Raw genomic sequence first — 21799 nt, forward strand, 5'->3', positions numbered from 1 at the left:
CGTTTGAAGCTTAATTTTAAGGTAAACCACTGATTACATACAGGTGAAACCTATTGCATTTATTTTGTAACCTTTCAAATAAATAATTTGCTTCTGAAGTGATTTAGGGTTAATTAGGCAAAGGGTTTGAATACTTATGCAACTTAGAATCATCTGATTTTTTCTGTTTATTTAACGTATTCATATTTTATCTGCATTTTTTAGCTTTATCACTGGATTAGTTTGTGAAGACTCTGTATATTAAGTTTGATTTGAAAAACATCATGAAATAAGTTCAGGTGGCATCAAAAGGAGAAAACTTTCAAGAAGGGGTGAATACTTCTGCAGGTACAAACATTACAAAACTCAGAGTCCACTTAACTGTCCTGGAGGTCCTTGGTGTCCTTGTATTTTATACTTCTCCCACCCCCCCCCCCCCCTTCCCACGCCTCCTCCCCCCAAGCCCTCTCCCTCCCACACATCTCCCTACTCTTAAATGTTGTTGTGTACTCTCAAGTGTTTGTGTGCTTCCCCTTCTCTTGTCTTCCGCTCCCTCTTTTTATATATTTTGTTTGTCTGGTTGATTTGTTTGTGAAGTAAATGTCAGCTCTTTCACGAGCCTCCATTCAGGATACAAAAAAAAAGGCAATGCCAATTTTTCTTATACTATTATTTCGAACAGCAATTTTCATAGTATTGAAGATATTTATGGCATTCATATTCCTTCATATATTATTGTTATTATTATTTTGAAACTTTTCATTGACAGAATAAATGAATAATCATTACATTTGAGAGAAAGATAAAATGCATGTGAGTCATTTGATTATGCTTGGGAATCCATTGTAATTAAACTGTTTGGGAAAAAAAAAGTTGACGCAACCTTAATCCATAACTCAATGAATCAATGGCAAATAGAGTTCTCGAGGTAAAATTGGGTAACACTGATTATAATTATTGTATATTTGTAAAGACCGATTTGATTTTTCCTATTGTCAGTCACATTCATGTGACTATATCTTTAGAAGTTTATGGAAATCACTAAAAAGTGTTTTTGGTTGATATTATAACTATTTATTTTGCGATCAAATCTAACTTAATAAACTTGCGACTGGACTTAGACTCTTTTGTACTCTGGATGTATGTATGTATGTGTGTATATGTATATATATATATATATACAGACTTGGTATTTAATGTGGAATATATTTTTTTCTTGACTTGGGTTTACTTTCTGAACTCGGTATATCAAGCTGGTGAGTTTCTTTTACGCTTCGGTGATTTCTTTGTGAAAAGAACCATGTCACTGATTGTCTGTCGCAGCAAGAAGTCAATAACAGGATTATATCACAGGTGGCGTGACAAAATGTACGGACAGGTACATTTGACGATTGGCTTCACAATCGGGTATATAAGGGTTGTTGCGTTCTGTATTAGTGGAAAACTACTGCTGCACGTCTACAAAAGTTATTGCCGCTTCCCCTGGAGATGGTCCGTCAAATCGACAATGCTGTTTGTCATTTAGTGGTGGGTTTACGAAATTCCGGCATGAAACAGCGTGCTATTGCTCGGCAGTATGGCATCACTAAAGGTCAGGTGTCAAAGATCCTGAAACGAAATGCTCAGAGGGGTGTCCCTACTCCAATACCGAGGCCAAGACGTCCCCGCAGAACCACAAGGAGGGACATCTTGAAAAGTAAGTTCACTCCCACAAAAAAAAATATTCCATATTAAATGCCAAGTCTGTATATATACATATATATATATATATATATATATATATATATATATATATATATATATCAAGTCCATATATATATACACACAAGCTGAATGACAAGTCCATATATATATATACACACACACACACACACACACACACACATATGTAAGGAAAATCTCTGAAAATCTAGAAGAATGATGTAACCTTGTGGGCTGGCTTTTCAGACAAAATGCCAGAGCAGTAACGTCTTGCAGAGGCAGTTCTACTGCAGCTCAACCAACATGACTTATGGAAGGGCTTGCGACTTATCTTATAGTGGAGCTTCCTGGGTAGAAAGATTTCCAAGTTTCCTTGCTGGGTAATACTGTTTTTAAGCATTCTGTTGAGATGTTCTAAAGTGTGAAAATCCAAAATGTATGAACATTTCAATGATTTTTGTCATTACCGTTTTGTACTTTGACTAGCAGTGTAACTATACAGCAAGATGTACCTCCTGGTTCTTTTATGTAACTGATCTTTAAATGGCAGGTATCACAAAGTGTTTTGGAGCACAATGATTGCAGGGTGATGACACGAGTTCACTCCAAAAAAGGTATTTTATTTTTGCAGATTCTTTATTATTGTCTTTAAATTTGTATCGTTTATTTGTTTCTCCCATTCCTGCATAGCTGTGATCGATCGTATGGCCCTCCATCATCACGACACATTTGCGCTCGATGGTCAAACATTTCTCGAATACCAGAGCAGTGTTAGGAGCAACACGAACAGGTAACATTCTTTTTCTTCCTTCCCAGAAATAATATGGAATTACAACAATGAGCACTCTCCAAATTAAAAAAAAAAAAAAATGTACATGAATAGTTCCACAATTTTCTGCTTGTTCCCTAAAGTGTGCAAAGCCTTTATGCACAGGAGGTTCTTCTGGGATGGGATATATTACTTTAAATTTGGCAGATTATTAAATTGTACACTTCAAAAAACAATATATTGAGGTTTCCTTGCTGCAGTGGTTGCTCTTTGGCAATTAAGTTGTAAAAAACGAAAAATTTGATTCCTTCAATCAATTATCTGCAATGTCTGCTATTATTCTTTCATCATCTCTTTTTCTCCAATGATTAAAGCATTGATGTTCACAAGGGTCATGAGAATCACCAGAAGGCCTGGCTGGATATCTCACCTCTGAGCTGCTTATTGTCTCGGTTCAAATCTCAACACAGCTATAAACGGTTACCCTGGTGTTTCACAGGCAGGGCAAGGCATCACTGTGTGTGCCATCAATTGCATGGACATTAAGCTGAATGACAAGTCCACCAGCATATCATGTAACATCACGAATAGAAACGTATCACAAAATGTTCCTTCAATTTATTTTCATTGCTCGTTGCTGGTTGTTAAAGATCTCCTTGGTGTCTTTCACGAAGAGTAGGTGAGCTATCGCTGGCACCATGAACAAATTACAAATTCCTGTCTGGACTACAGCTGGGAAGGCAATGGCAAACACCCAGTATAACCCTTGCCCAGGAAGCTGCTTTTGCGGCACCGACACCCTGTAACGAGTATGGTACATCAGATATCAAATAAATGCAACAACTGAACAGCGAAAGCGAAAAAAAACTGAAATTTAAGTCGTTTGAAAAGAATAGATACGGACATATAAGGAACGGAGGGAGAGTTTAGGGGGGTGGGAAGGGAGTTGGGGGGGGGGGGAGGGAGAGGAGAGTGGAGGGGAGTGAGGGAGGGAGACAGGGAAGTGGGGAGACAGAGAGGGGCGTGGAGGAGGGAGAGGGGAATGGGGCAGTGCAGGGGAGTGGGGGATAACAGAGAAGGGATTAGGGGAGAGACGACAGGAAGTGAGGGAGAGAGAGAGAGTGGAGAAAGGAGGGGAGACGGTTAATCCTCACTGTCTGACTCAAACTCAACTAAACCATCATCGGTGAAACATTTATTTTGGACTGAATGTCCTTAATGTTTCTGCATATTGTGCTGTTTCGCAACACACTCACTATGTCTTGCCCACTTTCCCTTTGTCTTGCAAGCCAACGGAACAACGAAGTTCCCAAGTGAGTATATTCACACCCAAAGGCCAGATAAACCACATCAGGAATGGATATGGAGTTGGTTCAGTTGGCTTCTAATGAATTCAATTATATGTTGGTGTTATCGAATTATGTTATCGAAATTGTTAATTATGTTATCGAATATCAATTATCGAATCGGCTCGTTCTTGTCACCTAACCAACTCATCCACTAAGTTTTGTCACAAGTCATCCACAACTTTTCGAAACATCATGCTATCATTTTTGTTGGCCCAATCTGTCAATGGTGAAGAATCACTTAATAAATTAAAAAGTTCTCCGACAATTTTGTAATCGTCCATCTAATTGAGAGATGGAGTTAAGAAGCTTTCTCTCTCAATTTGATAGACGATTCATGCAAAGTTACCTCCCAAAGTCAGGTACTACACACACACATACACACACAGAGACACTTGTTTCATTATCTCACAAAACTACAATACAGTACATTCACACATTCCAAACAATTTAATGCAAAAGGAAGAGGACTGCAAGGTGCAAGGTGAACTTGTCATTGTTTACACTGATTAATCACACGATAGGTCCTCCTGCTGCACATGACAAAACCACATGACTTATCAGGACTGATCATGTCGGGAAATAAAACAGTGAATGATGGATTTTATTTCCCAATGAAGATAGAGGGCAGCTTGTGTTGTTTTTTTGGCTGTGTTGAATGGTGCTCTGCTTTATCCATTGTCTGTTGTTTTTTTGCTTGTATTTTCCTGTTCAAAGCCCTTTCATCAAGGACTTTGCAAGGAAACACAGGTGGGTCTGGCTGTTTTGCCCTTGTCATTTCACCTGCATGCTTTGTCCTTGCAAAGTCAATGTAAGCCAGGTGAATGCATTTCTTGTTTTTGAAAATGGCTGGCAAGACATTTTAGGTGCTCGTTGTTATCCACTGTTCTTATCCCATTCCTTACACCATTTAATGATGCAGAAACTGCTGTATATTCGAGGTTAAACATCGGATAAGATCCAACGAGTGACATTCTGGTGCAGAATGATGGAGCAAATTGGACTTGCAATTCGTACACAAATTGGACAATGTAGCTTGTCTGCCACAGTGCTCGTCTTAGACTCACAAAGACGAGATGAAATACTCTCTGCCTGGGTTTCCTTGTCTACATTGCTTGGGTTTCCTTCAGTTTCCGGCTTTATTGAGTTTCTCACTGAACACCGCAGTCCTTCAGGGTACCTTGAAGTCACAACCAATCTCTATTCATTGTTGTTGTTTTTTTGTTTTTTTAGATATTTATTGTTTTTATATTGTCTTTTATGTTGTGTTTGTTTTTTGGGTTTTTTATAGCTATTTATTGTTTGTATTTATTGTTTTTACATTCCATATATATATATATATATATATATATATATATATATATATATATATATATATATATATATATTAGCTATTTATTGTTTGTATTTATTGTTTTTATATTCCTTTATTTATATATATATAAAATAGGAATATATCTATATATATAAAGCAGTAAAGTATGTTTGTCCTCTTATAACTCGAGAACTACTCATCGCAGAGAAAACCAAAGGCAGATTCGGAATCAGTACGTCTCAGAGCAACTACAGCACACCTTAAATTTAAAAAAACTTCGGGTTTTTAAAATTAGCGTATTAGCGCAGAAGCGCTCGCAGAAGAGGGAGGGAATCGAAGGGAGGGAGCGCAGCGCTCCCTCTAGCGCTTCGCAGCGCCAGCGCTTCTGTTAGCGTAATTAGCGTATTTCGGAACATTAATTTTTCAACTTCATTATTCGGAATCAGTACGTCCCAGAGAAACTTCGTAATGTTAATTTTTCAACTTCATCCGATTGACATGGGACCAACGGCATGTGACAGAGAGTGAAACATACATGCTACATTTATTTGACGACAATGAGTTCCGACTTCCGGGTTCGTGCCGCCAACCCTGTTAGGTGCCTCTTGCGGCACACAGGGAATTACCAGTGAACTGGTACTCAATTTGCCGACCTCGGTAGGATGACAGGCTGAGTCAACCCCCCTGGTGTTAAGGGGGAGGAGGAGGGGAGGGGGAAGAGGAGGGGAGGGGAATGGGGGGGAAGGGGGTAGGGGGGAGTGGGAAGGGGGGGAGGGGGGAGGGGGAGGGAGGAGGGGGTGGAGGGGAAGGGGGGGGGGAGGGGGAGGTGAAGGGGGGATGGGGAAGGGGGGAGGGGGGAGGGGCCCTTCTTCCCCCGGGCACCCCCACACCCTCCCCTCCCCCCTTCCCCTTCCCCCTCCCCCCCTTCCCCCTCCCCCTCCCCCCTGTTCCCCTCCCCTCCTCTTCCCCCTCCCCTCCTCCTCCCCCTCCCCTCCTCCTCCCCCTCCCCCCTCCCCCTCCCCCCTCCCCCTCCCCCCCCTCCCCCCCGTTCCCCTCCCCTCCTCTTCCCCCTCCCCTCCTCCTCCCCCACCCGGCAATGCCGGGTACTTCTGCTAGTATATATATATAGGAATATAAAAACAATAAATACAAACAATAAATAGCTATATATATATATATATATATATATATATATATATATATATATATATATATATATATATATATATATATATATATATATATATATATATATATATATATATATAAAGACTTGGCATTTAATATGGAATATTTTTTTTTGTGGGGGTGAACTTACTTTTCAAGATGTCGTAGAACCAAAAGTTCATTGGAATTATGTTGAAATTATTCTAGATTTTGTTAATGTGACCTTTAAAAGAAACAAAAACCACATTTGACATTTCGAAACAAATAAATTGATCCTTGAAAGTGATGTAAACTGATATCGAACTAAATTCATGGACAGTACTGTGTTAAACTTCTGTACGTTTTCCAGAAGTATCTCTTTATTTTCCACATTAGCCAAAAAATTTTTAAACAAAAACAAAAGTTCAATTACGACTGGGATTACGGACACTAAAATTACAGTTCAGTACTTCGTGTAACCCCCACGAGCATTCAGGAGAGCATGTACACGTTGAGGCATGCTGTTCACGAGATTTGCCAAGGTTTGGACAGGAATCGCTTGCCATGCAGTGACAATAGCCTGCTGCAATTCATGCACAGAGGTCGGCTGCTGGTCCAAGTGGTCGATTTGATGCGTTAATTCTGCCCACAAGTTCTCTATCGGATTCATATTCGGGGACATGGCAGGCCACTCCATATACTCTACACCACGGTCAGCAAGAAAGTGTTGGATCATGCGAGCACGATGAGGCCGTGCATTGTCATCTTGGAAGACAAAGTTTCCTCGAAAGGCTGCACGAGCAAATGGAAGCAATGTTTCTTCAGAATGGCCCTGTAATTGAACTGGTTCAGGTTTCCATTCAGAACAACCAGGTCAGTTTTGCCCCCTGCATGAAAAGCAGCCCAAACGGTCACCCCACCACATCCAGCTTGGACTCTTGGCACTATACAATCTTTGTTGTAGGCTACATGCACTTGTCTGCACACTCGGACGTGGCCATCTTGACGATAGACCAGAAATCTAGACTCGTCACTGAAGATCACATGATTCCAGTGTCCTGGTTGCCATTGACGGTGCTCTCTGGCCCACTGCAATCGGCGCTGGCTGTGTTGTCTGGTCAGGCGTGGCTTTCTCAGGGGACGCCTGGCATGATAGCCTGCTTGAACCAGTCGTTGGTTGACTAGCCTTCTGGATACAGGCACATTTGTCAGTTGCTGCCACTCAGCCCTAAGCTGATTAGCTGACTTGGTACGGCCATTGCGGACTAACCAGTGCAGCTGGCGATCATCTCTCCTTGTGGTTCTGCGGGGACGTCCTGGCCTCGGTATTGGAGTAGGGACACCCCTCTGAGCATTTTGTTTCAGGATCTTTGACACCTGACCTTGAGTGATGCCATACTGCCGAGCAATAGCACGCTCTTTCATGCCGTAATTTCGTAAAGCCACCACTCCATGACAAACAGCATTGTCGAGTTGACGGACCATCTCCAGAGGAAGCGGCAATAACTTTTGGAGACGTGCAGCAGTTGTTTTCCACTAATACAGAACGCAACAACCCTTGTATACCCGACTGTGAAGCCAATCATCAAATGCACCTGTCCGTACATTTTGCCACGCCACCTGTGATATAATCCTGTTGTTGACTTCTTGCTGCGACAGACAATCAGTGACATGGTTCTTTTAACAAATAAATCACCAAAGTGTAAAAGAAACTCACCAGATTGATATACTGAGTTAAGAAAGTAAACCCAAGTCAAGAAAAAAAAAAAATTCCATATTAAATGCCAAGTCTGTATATATATATATATATATATATATATATATATATATATATATAGCTATTTATTATTTGTATTTATTGTTTTTATATTCCTTTTATATATATATATATATTTGTTTTTTTTGAGCTATTTATTGTTTTTATATTCCTTTTATAGATATATTTTTAGCTATCTATTTTTTCTATTTATTGTTTTTATATTCCTTTTATATGTATATGTATATGTATAATTGTATATGTTAGATTCCTATTTATTGTTTGTATTTATTGTTTTTATATTCCTTTTATATATATATTTTTAGCTATTTGTTGTTTGTATTTATTGTTTTTATATTCCTTTTATATATATATTTATTTTTAGCTATTTATTGTTTTTATATTCCTTTTATATTGTTACAGATACGACTTTGATGGTATGGTGGGCCGAGCGGGATGGCCGCCGTATCCGTACAAGTTACCCGATTGTGCCCGAATGTTGACTAATCGCGCTACGCTGGCTCAATAGGAAAAAGAAGACACCCGGCTGGATTACAATCACACAATACGACACCAGGGATACGGTTCTCAAAGGTTGTTATTACAATTGCGGAAGGTTTAGATTACAGGGACAAGAGGGAAACATAGGAAGGTGGGCACTTAAACACACTTATATTATCCCCGGACAGACGACAGGTAAACGCGGGACAAGGCTCACTCACACGGGGTTTGATGGCCAGGAAAGCGGGTAGCGATCGCTCCAGGTGCACCTGTGCTCAGGGCAGGATCACGTACGGTGGTGTCCAGAGATGCGTGAAGGTATCACAGCGCTTGTGGGTCGCGACTTTGGTCTCAAGCTGGGGAGGTCGCTCAGCGCTCGGGAGGGTGGCGTCTTTTCCTTCCAAGCTCGGGGCGCATCTGACGTCACGTCCGGCGCGGGGCCGCGTATATCCGGCGGGGAGTCACGCCCTCGCTCGTTAGCTCCGCCCCATATGGCATCGGCCCATGGCTTCTCATTGGGTGCGGGGGTTACCGGCTCCGCCCTTGACGAGGGGCCGACAGGGAGCCCCTTCGTGGTAACCCCGTGGAGCGCGTGGTCAATGGTGGCTAACCGAGCCGGAAGGAGGACGCCCACTCCCCATGCCGTCACCGCGCCGCCCCCCTCTTTTGTTGTTGTTGTTGTAGTTGGCGCTTCTTCATGGGGAAGAGATGCGGAGAGGTATGGGGAGGTCCTAAACTTCCTAACAGGTGCCATATAATCACATTCTGGTGCAACGAAGAGTCATAATTAATGGAAACAAGTCCTTAACTGACATAGATTAAGAATAACTAGCAAGATGTCCTATAATTGTCTACGTGTGGTGCGGGGGACCTGGGCACGACATTTAATGGGGGGATGAAGGGGAAGATCGGCTCTAATGGGTGTTGTTTACAGACAATGGGACTAGGGAATGGGGTAAGGGAGAGTTGGGGAGTATCGGAGAAAATAGGGGAATATTTACAAGCGGATATGGAGGCCAAATTCCATATTCGCAACATTGCACCCTTCTCTACCCTCGGGGCGTCCCGACCCGATAAATTTTTACCTACTTTAGTGTGGCACGCAATGTAGTTCCCTCTACTATTAACTCTACCCTGAGTGCGACAGTTTTACAGATATTCACAAATGAGTAAATATGTCCCCCTGCGACGTTGCACCCTTCTCCTCACAGAAACACACCCACAGGATAACCGAATCCGGAAAGAATTCTCAAACTAAACATACAGCCGGTAGGGAGCATTATTTACAAGACTACGCTGCTATTTACACTACGATCCAGGACCTGTTTTTGGAGGGACACATGCAGATGTTATGCATAGAGAGAGAGCGCGCTTGCCAACATCGATACACCAACCCACGAGTGCTCTGTGGCCGACGGCCTTTAATAACGTGCAGAGCACCCTTCCCGAGCATCAAAAGCACCACCCCACCACCAATCGGTGCAGTCACCATTGTTCATTGGAATAAAAATAACTTCAACAACCCCTAACCCTGCAGGTGTCTCTTGCTCTTCTTGTGGTGCACTTGGTGGTGTTAACTATTAGTGGTTCACCTGTATGGCATAGGTGCCACGTTGATCCATAAGTCCATCCCCGGGTGGTGCTTGGCCGCAAACGAACTGCGGTCCATTGTGGGTGGCCACAAACATTGCGGTCCATATGGTGTACCGATCCAGGCAGCGAACAGCGAAAGTGCAGGCCCACAACTGCGCAGCCAGCACCTCTCTCTCCTCTCTCTCTACCCCAAAGCCAGATCCTCGGAGGTGGGAGACAAAAGAAGCAGACAAGTGAGTAAGGTGGTAAGGGCGCAAAAGTGCACGCAATGTAAGGTAATGCACACTGGGGGCACATGGGAACCAGGTGAGACAGGTACGTTCCTACCGTACGCCCCCCCCCACCAGGTAACCTACATGGCCCCTCCCTTACCCCTTACTGTATCAACAAAACACAACACTACCCATAAACATCTACTTTACAAGTCCACAAACATCCCTACTGTCTTCCCCGTTCCTCCCATATACCAAATTCGTCTTCTCTCCCTCCTAACCAATCAAATTTGCCATTTTCAACTCTCATCAAAATTTGCCATTTTCAACTCAACATCAAAATTTGCCATCACCAATTCATCATCAGTCCCTCCTAGGGAGGGAGAGATGGAATCACCCCAATGTCTCATCCACGTCGTGATGCGTCTCACAAATCCAACAGCAATTCTCATTTCTGCAACACAAACAAAGAAAACACAGGTGTGGAGTCATCATCATCACCACAGGTAAGTGGCTGCGTATGGTGCGACAGGTTCATCAATCCTAACTATTTCCTAAATGACTTTAACAACTTTACACTACCCGGGGTCTTTCTCCGGCCAACCCATTGGCCCTCTTACACTATGGGTTCTAAAAACCAATTCCCATTGGCCAAACTGTGGTGCTCTTCAATTTGGGGTCTCACTCCCCCGATTCATCTCCCGGTGCCCTCGTACAATTTCTGGGCTGCGGCGTGTACCTCTCCCAGTGGGTCTACCCACCTGCACACCTCCACCACTGCAGTTGCCTCCGAGCTTACCTGCTCCTTACCCTAACCTAACTACCTGGGGAAGGCCCTCTGGCTCTCTCCCCACTCCGTGCCCTCTCTGGCACTGGGCTGCCCGATCCACACCCGGGATCCTCAGGCACCCACTCACAACTACCGGCTCCCAGAGCCCACCTGCGGCCTCACCTGGCCGACATCCTCACAGTGGTGGAGTGCCCAACCAACTACACACACTAACAGGCTACACGCCCAGCCATTTCCACAACACTAATGCACCCATTCACAACACCATTCTGCAACCGCACCACAAATGCCAATATCCAACCACAATTTACCTGCACCCTCTACCTAACACTTACACTACCCGCCCCGGGTGCTCGTGAAAGGGGTCCACTCTTCCCCCATCCACACCTTCGCACCATGCACACCACTCCGTACCACTCACTCCAACTCTCTCCACACACCGGTACCTGCACACCTGTGCTCTCACACCTGGTGCCACCTGCACCCTTCTCTCCCCAAGCGCATTCGCGCTGATCCACACACTCACTACTCATACACTGCTCCACACACCTGTCCAGTTGCACACCTGTGCAATCACACTTGTTCAATCCTCACACACACAGCATCATCTCAGCTAACTACTCCCTTCTGAAACTTGCGCTTCCCAGTCGTCCCTTTAAACTATTGCGCTCCCTCGTCATTATAATCCACACTAATCTGCCTGCGTCCCCACTACAGGTATCAGTCACTAACTAACCTTAACGTTACCTAAGGTCATCTTCGCTAGATCCCTACACACCATATCCTAACCCACCCGGGCTAGTTTTCACTGCCATACACCCCACAAGCTATTGCTCCTTTGCCCCCTCATGGGAAGGATGGTGGATTTGCCATCCCACCACATCGGGGGTCTCTCACTACCAATTTTGCACATCAAATTTCAATAAATCAAAAATTTGCCAATCACTACCCATCATCTGCCAATCACTACTGCCAATCCCTTGCCAATCATCAAATTTTGTTTTTCTCTAATTTTGGGTCCAAAACACTAACCTCATCACCCAGTCGACTCACTAATACCTCTCGGTGCGCCAATCCCTGTCCAAAGCCCGGCTTCGTAAAGCCAAGCAATGGATGCTGGTTGTTTTGTGCCAGCGGCTGGATGCGTCCGGCACTCGGTGCAGGGACGGGGGCTTACCCGGGCCGAGATCCCACGCATCACCTCGGCGTGGAGCCATCCAATGTCCCGATCTCGACCTGCCGGCACGTCTCACCAAAAAGTGGTCGCCATGACGACCCTTCCTATCCAGCCGCCCGCTCCGCCTAGTGGAGCACGGACGCGGCCGTTCAAAGCGAGGCCCAGCACGCACCGAGGGCCCGATTCGGCTATAAGTCGTTCTAAACTCTATCCCGTCTAACGTCGATGCTTCACCTGCATGCTTACATCCCGCAGCCCGTTCCTTGCTCACACATCCAGCCGTTCCCATGCTACCTTTCCTTACACACCCAGGTACACCCATTCCACTCACAGCTTTGGTCACACACCTGACCACCGAACACTTTGGCACACATTCGTTGCTCGCACACCTCACCAATACACCGCTTCGCACCCCCTCCTCGGTCACCTCCTCTGTGACAATCACAGGTGTGCCCTCATTCGCACACCCAACCATGTGCCTCACCACCAACTCCAGCGTGCATTCCCACTCACGCTCTACCATTCCAGGTGTGCATCCTTCCATCCCAGGTGTACATCCTCGCTCACCTGTCACAACTAACTCACGCTCCATGTCACTCTCACTACTTTCACCTCCATTCCTGACAGCGCACTCACCCTTACTCTTGACAGCGCACTCTTTCCTCATGCACCTGTCCGTCACACACCTTTCTCGCGCACACTCTCCCGTTACACCCTCTGTAACACTCACCACAGGTGGACACTCTTCCTTACTTCTGACAGCGCACTCTTTCCTCATGCACCTGTCCGTCACACACCTTTCTCGCGCACACTCCTGCGCACACTCTCCCGTCACACCCTCTGTAACACTCACCACAGGTGGACACTCTTCCTTACTTCTGACAGCGCACTCTTTCCCCATGCACCTGTCCGTCACACACCTTCCTCGCGCACACTCTCCCGTCACACCCTCTGTAACACTCACCACAGCACGCTTCCATGTGCTCCCTCGCACACGCGCTACGACCGACTCACTCTCGCCAGCACACTCACTCCTTGGGACGCACTTTTTCCTCACACACCCCAGAGTCGGACTTTCTCGCACACCTCCTCTTTCGCACACCAGACCTGTCGCACACTCCACCAACGGCCTCTCACGAACACCCGGATCCAAACCAATCCCCAAGCTTTTTAAATCCCCTGGCGCATCATACGCACGACCATATTGGTCACCACTTACACCGTGTCCTCTTCCTCTTCGCTTCTCCTCCATCACCTGCGAATCCCTCATCCGGTTAATGAGCACATCATCACGATCCAAACACAGACTTTGGACCAATTCTTTTACTTCCTCCTTTATCTCTTTCTTATCCTCTCTCCGTCGCTTCTTAATTTCGCTCACCCCTTCTTCCACTTCCTCTAATTTTTGCTTCATCTCCTTCATCTCTTCGTGCGCCCCTTTAAGTTCTTCCTCTAACTCCACTTTATTTTTTTCTATGTGCTCCCGCACCTCCCGCTCTTTAACCTCCATTACCTCTACCACCTTGTCCATTTTCCTCGTCAGGTCCTCATGTACCGTCTGGCACTCTTTTTTAATTACCCCTACGTCCTTTTTCATCTCCTTCTGTGTCGATTTTAAACCCTCTATTACCGCTGTGTTCTTCTTTACCTGGTCCCCCAACTCCTTTTGTCCCACTGTCAGTTGTTCTACTCCCAGCGTCAACTCCTCTATACCACCTTGCAATTTTACAGTCCCCTTTCTCACCTCTTTCTCCATGCGCTCCTTACAGTGCCTCACCTCCTCGCGCACTCCTCCGACCTCCTCACTCACTCCTCTTCTGATCTCCTCTCCCATCACTTGCATCTCCTGCCCAGATGCCACCCTCATCTGCTCCATTTCCTCCCTGTGAGCATCCAGTTTGGTTTCTACCCCCATTCTGACCCCCTCTATCTGCTGCTCCATTTGTTTAACTTCCCTTTCCGCTTGGTCCCTCATGTCCCTCAATTTGCCTTCCATACTGTTTTCTAACCCCTCTAACCCATTTTTCACTCCCTCTATCTGATTCTCCTGGGCAGCCATTCTATTTTCTACCCCCGTTAACCCATTCTTTACTTCTTTTATCCCGTTGTCTAACTCCTCAAAATTATTGTCTAACTTCGCAATTTTCTTGTCTAACTCCTCAAAATTATTGTCTAACTTCTCAATTTTCTTGTCTAACTCCTCAAAATTATTGTCTAACTTCTCACTGGTACCCCTCGCTTCGTCCCTCATTACCCCCATTTGGTTTCCCATTACCCCCATTTGGCCCTCCATTCGCCCACTATCAACCCTCATTTGCTCACTCTGAGCATCCATCCGGTTCCCCAATTGGTTACTCTGCAGTTTGAGGGACGCCTGCATTTGCGCCATAAATTGCTCCATGAGGACCTGCATCTGGGCCATCCCTCCCACTTGTGCAGCGGGTGCGGCCGCCGTAGCTATGTGCGAGGCGCAATTTCGCGCGTCTGCTACCCCCGCTGTTTCGCTCTCCTCATGTCCCTCATGTCCCTCAATTTGGTCCTGGACCGACCCTGCTTCACTCTCCCCTACCGGACCCCAGCCGTCTTGATCCGCCATAGCGCGACTTTCAAAATTCGGTTTTTATTTTTTATTTTCGTAAAACAAATTGAAATTTCGCCGTTATAATTTCGCGCGGGAAACGCGCTCCAAATCGATTTTCCCTCCCAAAATTTGGGCCTAACTAATTTAGTCCCGGGTTCGAATTCCACTCCTCGACACCAATTGTTACAGATACGACTTTGATGGTATGGTGGGCCGAGCGGGATGGCCGCCGTATCCGTACAAGTTACCCGATTGTGCCCGAATGTTGACTAATCGCGCTACGCTGGCTCAATAGGAAAAAGAAGACACCCGGCTGGATTACAATCACACAATACGACACCAGGGATACGGTTCTCAAAGGTTGTTATTACAATTGCGGAAGGTTTAGATTACAGGGACAAGAGGGAAACATAGGAAGGTGGGCACTTAAACACACTTATATTATCCCCGGACAGACGACAGGTAAACGCGGGACAAGGCTCACTCACACGGGGTTTGATGGCCAGGAAAGCGGGTAGCGATCGCTCCAGGTGCACCTGTGCTCAGGGCAGGATCACGTACGGTGGTGTCCAGAGATGCGTGAAGGTATCACAGCGCTTGTGGGTCGCGACTTTGGTCTCAAGCTGGGGAGGTCGCTCAGCGCTCGGGAGGGTGGCGTCTTTTCCTTCCAAGCTCGGGGCGCATCTGACGTCACGTCCGGCGCGGGGCCGCGTATATCCGGCGGGGAGTCACGCCCTCGCTCGTTAGCTCCGCCCCATATGGCATCGGCCCATGGCTTCTCATTGGGTGCGGGGGTTACCGGCTCCGCCCTTGACGAGGGGCCGACAGGGAGCCCCTTCGTGGTAACCCCGTGGAGCGCGTGGTCAATGGTGGCTAACCGAGCCGGAAGGAGGACGCCCACTCCCCATGCCGTCACCGCGCCGCCCCCCTCTTTTGTTGTTGTTGTTGTAGTTGGCGCTTCTTCATGGGGAAGAGATGCGGAGAGGTATGGGGAGGTCCTAAACTTCCTAACAGGTGCCATATAATCACATTCTGGTGCAACGAAGAGTCATAATTAATGGAAACAAGTCCTTAACTGACATAGATTAAGAATAACTAGCAAGATGTCCTATAATTGTCTACGTGTGGTGCGGGGGACCTGGGCACGACATTTAATGGGGGGATGAAGGGGAAGATCGGCTCTAATGGGTGTTGTTTACAGACAATGGGACTAGGGAATGGGGTAAGGGAGAGTTGGGGAGTATCGGAGAAAATAGGGGAATATTTACAAGCGGATATGGAGGCCAAATTCCATATTCGCAACAATATATATATATTTTTAGCTATTTATTGTTTTTATTTATTGTTTTATATTCCTTATATATATATATTTATTTTTAGATATTTATTGTTTTTATTTTTATGTTGTTTTTTAGATATTGTGTTTATTGTTTTTTTTAGCTATTTATTGTTTGTATTTATTGTTTTTTGTATTCAATTTGTATTCAATCTAGGTATTTACCCTCGCCTGAGGAGAGGGTATTGCATTTGAGTCTGTTTGTCTGGCTGTCTGTTTGTCTGTCTGTTTGTTTGTCCGCACAGAATAAATGTGATTTTCTCTGCAACTGTTGGTCCGATCGACAGGATATTTTCACCATAGGTGCAACTCCACATCTAGAATTTTTAATGATAAATATGATGTCATAGGTCACGTTGTTCGGCCGCCATCTTGGAAAAACCAAAAACTTTGCACCTATATATCTCCGAAAGTGGTGAATAGAAAAAATTGAGACATGGCTCATTGTAAAGAACTCTCCATGTGGAATAAAATATGTTCATGGTGATGTCATAGGTGCCTCCATTATGACGTCATAATTCGATAAGTACAAAACTTCATCCGATCAAGATGAAATTTATTGAGCGCCATATTGATGGATAAAAAATAATGATGACGTCATCGGTCACGTGATTCGGGCGCCATATTTGTTTTAACACAAAAGCCTTAAAAACCACAGAAAATATATCCTGGCGAGCGTCTGCAATCTCTGATTGCTGTTTCTTCTTTTTATATTGTATTGTTTCTTAATTTTTTAGCTATTGTTTGTATTTAATGTTTTCTTATATTGTATTGTTACCTTCGCAAAAGCGGAAGGTTATGTTTTGATCGCTGTGTATTTATTTGTATGTCTGTGTGTGTGTGTGTATGTTATTCGCATAACTCAAAAAGTATTCAACCGAATTGCATGAAATTTGGTGGGATGATTGGTTATTATACGGGACACATTTGATTAGATTTTGGGAGCAATCGGGTCAAAGGTCAAGGTCAAGGTCACGAAAAGGTCAAAATCGTATTTTTACCATAGCTGCGGCGAAGGTATGCGCTCTACCGAGTGCCCGTTCTAGTTTGTTTTATTTTTTTAGCTAGGACACGTGGAAGAGCTTTTTTTTTTGTATAGTGAATCGAGGCTCGTGAAAGAGCTGACATTTACTTCACAAACAAATCAACCAGACAAACAAAATATATAAAAAGAGGGAGCGGAAGACAAGAGAATGGGAAGCACGCAAACACTTGAGAGCACACAACATTTAAGAGCAGGGAGATGTGTGGGAGGGAGAGGGCTTGGGGGGAGGAGGCGTGGGAAGGGGGGGGGGGGGAGAAACCCATGCCCACCAAAGGAAAAAATTGAGCTAGGACACAGAACAGATGAGGACACAACATAGCAAAGGGAACAGCAGGAGAAAGGGGAAATACCAACAGCAGGGTGGAGGGAGAAGGTAGACAGACATGGGCAAACAAGGGATGCAGGTAACGATGAGGGTTTGGGGAGATCGCAAGAGGTCGAAAAGATGGATACATAAACAAAATTTTAGGAGGGGTGGGGATGGTTTAATGGGTGTAGAAAAGATCATGGCTTATGATAGGGGTGAATAGCCATCTTGAAGCCCGGGTGGGAAGAATTGTATCGAAGAGAGTGTGGATGGCAGTTTCACAGGTGGGGAAAAAGAGGAATAAATGAGTGGAGGTGAGTAGTTGTTTTGGATTTAGGCCGTTTAATTACTTGTCATGATATGACAGGAAGAATGTTTGTTGGTTGCATGAAATTATGTTGCTCAACATAGACATGAGATTATGTTACTTGATCATCATAAAAAGTGAAGTTAAATTGAAGCATTGTCATTGCTTAGGGGTCTTTGTGCGTATTTGGTGAAATGTCATGTGTAAAGAGGGATCTGCGTGTGCCCCCTGCACCATGCAGCACTCCATCACAGCTCGCCAACCTGATTGAGCTCACCATCCGCACAGAGGTGACACAGGGCCTGCTGATTTGGTTGGGTCATGTCCCACGGAAACCCAGAGGAGCTGTCGGAGCTTGGACCTCAGAATCAGACGGAGATTATTTGGCGCTGGCCATTGTGGACTCCCGAGTGCAAATGACGTTCAACCTCGGTGTGCGTCCGGTGACTCTGACCTCCACAGTCAAGATGAACACAAACCAGTGGGTCCACATCAAGGCGCGCAGGTAACTCCAATCATGGACTTTGTTGTTGCATTATTTTGACGTCGTCATTCCACATTTGACACGACTGTTCAATCGTCCCTGTGCATTTTCATCCTCATATCCACTGCCGAAGGATTCAAAGAGAAGCCTCCCTTCAAGTGGACAACGAGGCACCTGTGACTGCGTCGTCACCCTTCGGCTCGACGAATCTAGACGTGGATGGTCGCATGTGGTTGGGTGAGCCTTCCTATTCCTGCTGATTCGGTTGTCATGGTAATGTGTCAAACAATGGCCTTCTTTCCTCTAGATCTGGCATCATGCAGTGCCCTTTAATGGGTTCTGTGGATAATCTTGGCCTAATGCGTCTGTCTGCGTATTTGGTTCTCATGACATTGCATAAGCACCTTTTAACTCTTTTATCACTCTTCATTCCCTCCTCACCTTCAACATGTTTGTCTTCCACCCACTGAACCTCAATTTTTGGCCCTCATAGGTGGTCTTCCAAAACCCCCAACGACCAATCGCCTACCCAAAGCCTACGGCACACGTTTTGTCGGCTGCATGCGGGACATCCGGGTAGATCGCAAGGTACTTCGAGCAGAAGACGCGACCAACAAACCGAGAGTGCAAGAGTGTCTCATGTAGAGGCTCGGAAAGGGAGATGAAGAACTATAAAACATTATGATTTGGACGAGGGAAGAAATATGGTGCAATGACTTTCTACCTCTCCTGTTCTCTTTCCCCGTGCTCTATTTCACCGTTATTACTTATAGCTTTAGGCCTCATAAAAGTGTATTCCATTGCCTAGCCTTCCATCAGCCATCACTGCCAAAGTGAAGGGAAACTCGCTCAACATTGGCAGCAATGCAGGTTTTCTGTGATGAACAAGCACTCATTGCTCAGCCTCTCGGCTCGTCAACCTGTACCGTTTGGGTGACGGTAAATTTTAGAGCTCTTCGCTTTGTGCCTGTAAAGTAGACTTAACGTAGCATTTCGTCTTCTAAAGTATTCCATTTCCAAGCAACCGTGGATGGGTGAGGGTTGTACAAGGGGTCTAGGTAAGTGGAAGAAAGCGTCTTTGCTTTCTGTCGACCTTCATAGATCTTGGTGCGTCTGCCTTCCTTTGCTGCCATGTGGCGTGTGACGTTTTGTCATTCTAGAGGCCAAAGCAATCACGCCATTCAGTTTTGCTGCTTTTGCAGCCACATAATGCCAACTCTGTACATAATGGCGTGCCAAGGCAGCTCCTTTCTGCCCTTTAGAATCCGTGAAAGGCCTGATATGCCAGGCATGAAAGGTCTGATATTTTTCGAGGGGACTTTGTTATCGTTCTCCATCAAATGGCAGACATAAGAAATGGAGATATTTCACTGACAGAAAAGATTCATTCATCCTCAAAGCTTGTTGCAATATTTACACTAAGCCAAATGGCCGTGGTGTTGTGGAAATTGGAGCCAATGCTGTAAAACTGTGCACAATTAGAATTTGATTTTGTTGAGTGTAGAGTATGGCGGGTGGCAAGAGCCCTTGTTGTTAAAGGTAGGGCAAAATACCTCCCTCCCCTTGTACATCCTTTTCAGTCACTTTGTTCAGTATATTGAAGATTTTGCCATTGCCTGCTGTACAGTTGTACCATCAGCCAGAGTAAGAGCCCTCTTATGCGGACCTCCAACGTTGGGCCAACGTCAAAAAACTACGTTGAGCCAACGTAATTTTGTCCCCGCGGCTATCAACATTGTTGTGTTAGCTGGGTTAGCATACAACCAAGAGGAGGTTATAAGGGGGTGAAGGTGGGGGGGCTTGAGGTAACATGTTAACTAAAATACACTGAATTTATTTTTTACTCTGACCATTGTAACCTCCACATTGAGCGCCTTTCTACCCTTTCTCGAAGGTTTTTCTTGCAGTTAGCGCTTTGGCTGACATTTCGATATCGGCAGCTATTGGGATGGTTGTGCTGTTGGGACTGCATCTAAAATGATGTTCTATTAGATATTCAAACTATGATGAGGATGTAAAACTTCACTGACATCATGTTGAATTTCCCCGTAAAACAGCTTCAAAATAGTCAACATTTTCACAAATCGATAACAAATTTCTTGACAGAGGAAAGAGACCTTTCTCTCTCTTGTAGTTTCACACAGGTATTTTGATAGCATTTTTCAGTATATAATATGAGGCATTTCAGACTATTAATGCAGTTTTTAAGCACACGCTGCCAGAAACCCCTTCCAGTTATTAATTAATATAATGCACCTGCCCGTCACCAAAACTTGTTGTTTTTTTTTGTTGTTTTTTTGCAAAATTGCAGCAAATGCTCAAAATATTCTCGAAGAGCCTTCCTCGACAAAACACGGATTTACTTTTAACACCAAGTTGTTTCCTTTTCTTAACATGTACTTTGTGAGGATTGCGGATGTGAAGTCATAAACTCCAAAAGAGTTTGTGCTCTGATTGACAACATCAACCCCAGTGGATTTCATGACGACAAACGTCTTTGTCTTCCTCATCAATTCCCCCACAATTCCCAACAATTAATGCACTGTTCATATGTGGGGGAAAATGTTTGAAAAGAATCCTTAAGCGTAAACTTTCAGCAGCCCATGGTGTATTTGCGAACAGTTTCGAGGAAAAGGAAGGGAGTAGGGGTGAGGTTGAGCTGGAGGGGATCAGGGTAATTGCTGATGTGTATTTTTGGCAAACCAACTCATTTGAAGGAAAGTGCTGCCCAAGGCATTTGCATGGTTTCAGTGGGAATGATTAATGGAAAAATATAGATTGAGTACACTCTGTAATAGATGAATCATAGCAGATATGTGTGTTCATATAACGCAAAGCTGCATGCTCTTGTTTGTGTAAATTGCGCTTCAAATGTTCACCATCCTATACTCAAAACTTGCATCCATATTAAAGATGACAATTTTTTTGTCATGTTTGAACAATTCCATGTATTGTTGTTTTTTATTTATTTATTTAATATATGCACCATTTTACATCGTTCTGACCCCAGTTCTGCTATCATTCCCCGCAGCATATTTGGAAAGTACCTGTATTAAATAGCACCTATTATGAGACTTGCAGTGGTCAATGTTCAGCTTGCAATGACTACTTATGTGAGGAAAAATGAGAATATTCTGCTTGTTTTGTCATATTTTGTTGCAGTTGTGTCCTCGTTGTTCATCAGTAGGTTTTATGTGTTCATGGTTCGAGAATCGTGCAAAAAGAAAACGAAAAAGAATGGACGGTTCAACAAAAGCAATCTCTCACTACAGTTGCATGAACTGAAATAGGCATTGTAACAAGGTGTCGTCTAAGAAGACTCAACAGCAGTAAAGTACAGGCATCGGTGAACACGTGGATGGCGAAACAATTGCACCTGTCTGTTTCAATGTTGACTGGTGAATAATCAGGGTCAACGCAAACCTCAGAGCCCACGTTCGACCAGACGCCTCTC

At 44.7% G+C, this 21799-nt stretch overlaps 1 protein-coding gene across 3 annotated transcripts in view; it reads left to right on the top strand.

Moving 5' to 3' along the window:
• AGRN (agrin) overlaps window positions 1-21289 on the top strand; it is a 185352-nt gene extending 164063 nt beyond the window's left edge. For all 3 annotated transcript variants that reach the window (XM_068118853.2, XM_068118854.2, XM_068118855.2), the window contains 4 exons: window positions 2371-2470; window positions 18103-18366; window positions 18479-18582; window positions 18839-21289. In XM_068118853.2, the coding sequence (XP_067974954.2) occupies window positions 2371-2470; window positions 18103-18366; window positions 18479-18582; window positions 18839-18990 (620 nt within the window). In that variant the 3' untranslated portion in view covers window positions 18991-21289. The remainder of the gene's footprint in view (window positions 1-2370; window positions 2471-18102; window positions 18367-18478; window positions 18583-18838) is intronic.
• Window positions 21290-21799: the final 510 nt, after the last annotated feature.

Source organism: Myxine glutinosa, chromosome 6 (assembly GCF_964187855.1).
Source record: "Myxine glutinosa chromosome 6, kmMyxGlut1.1, whole genome shotgun sequence".
NCBI classification, from domain to species: domain Eukaryota; kingdom Metazoa; phylum Chordata; class Myxini; order Myxiniformes; family Myxinidae; genus Myxine; species Myxine glutinosa.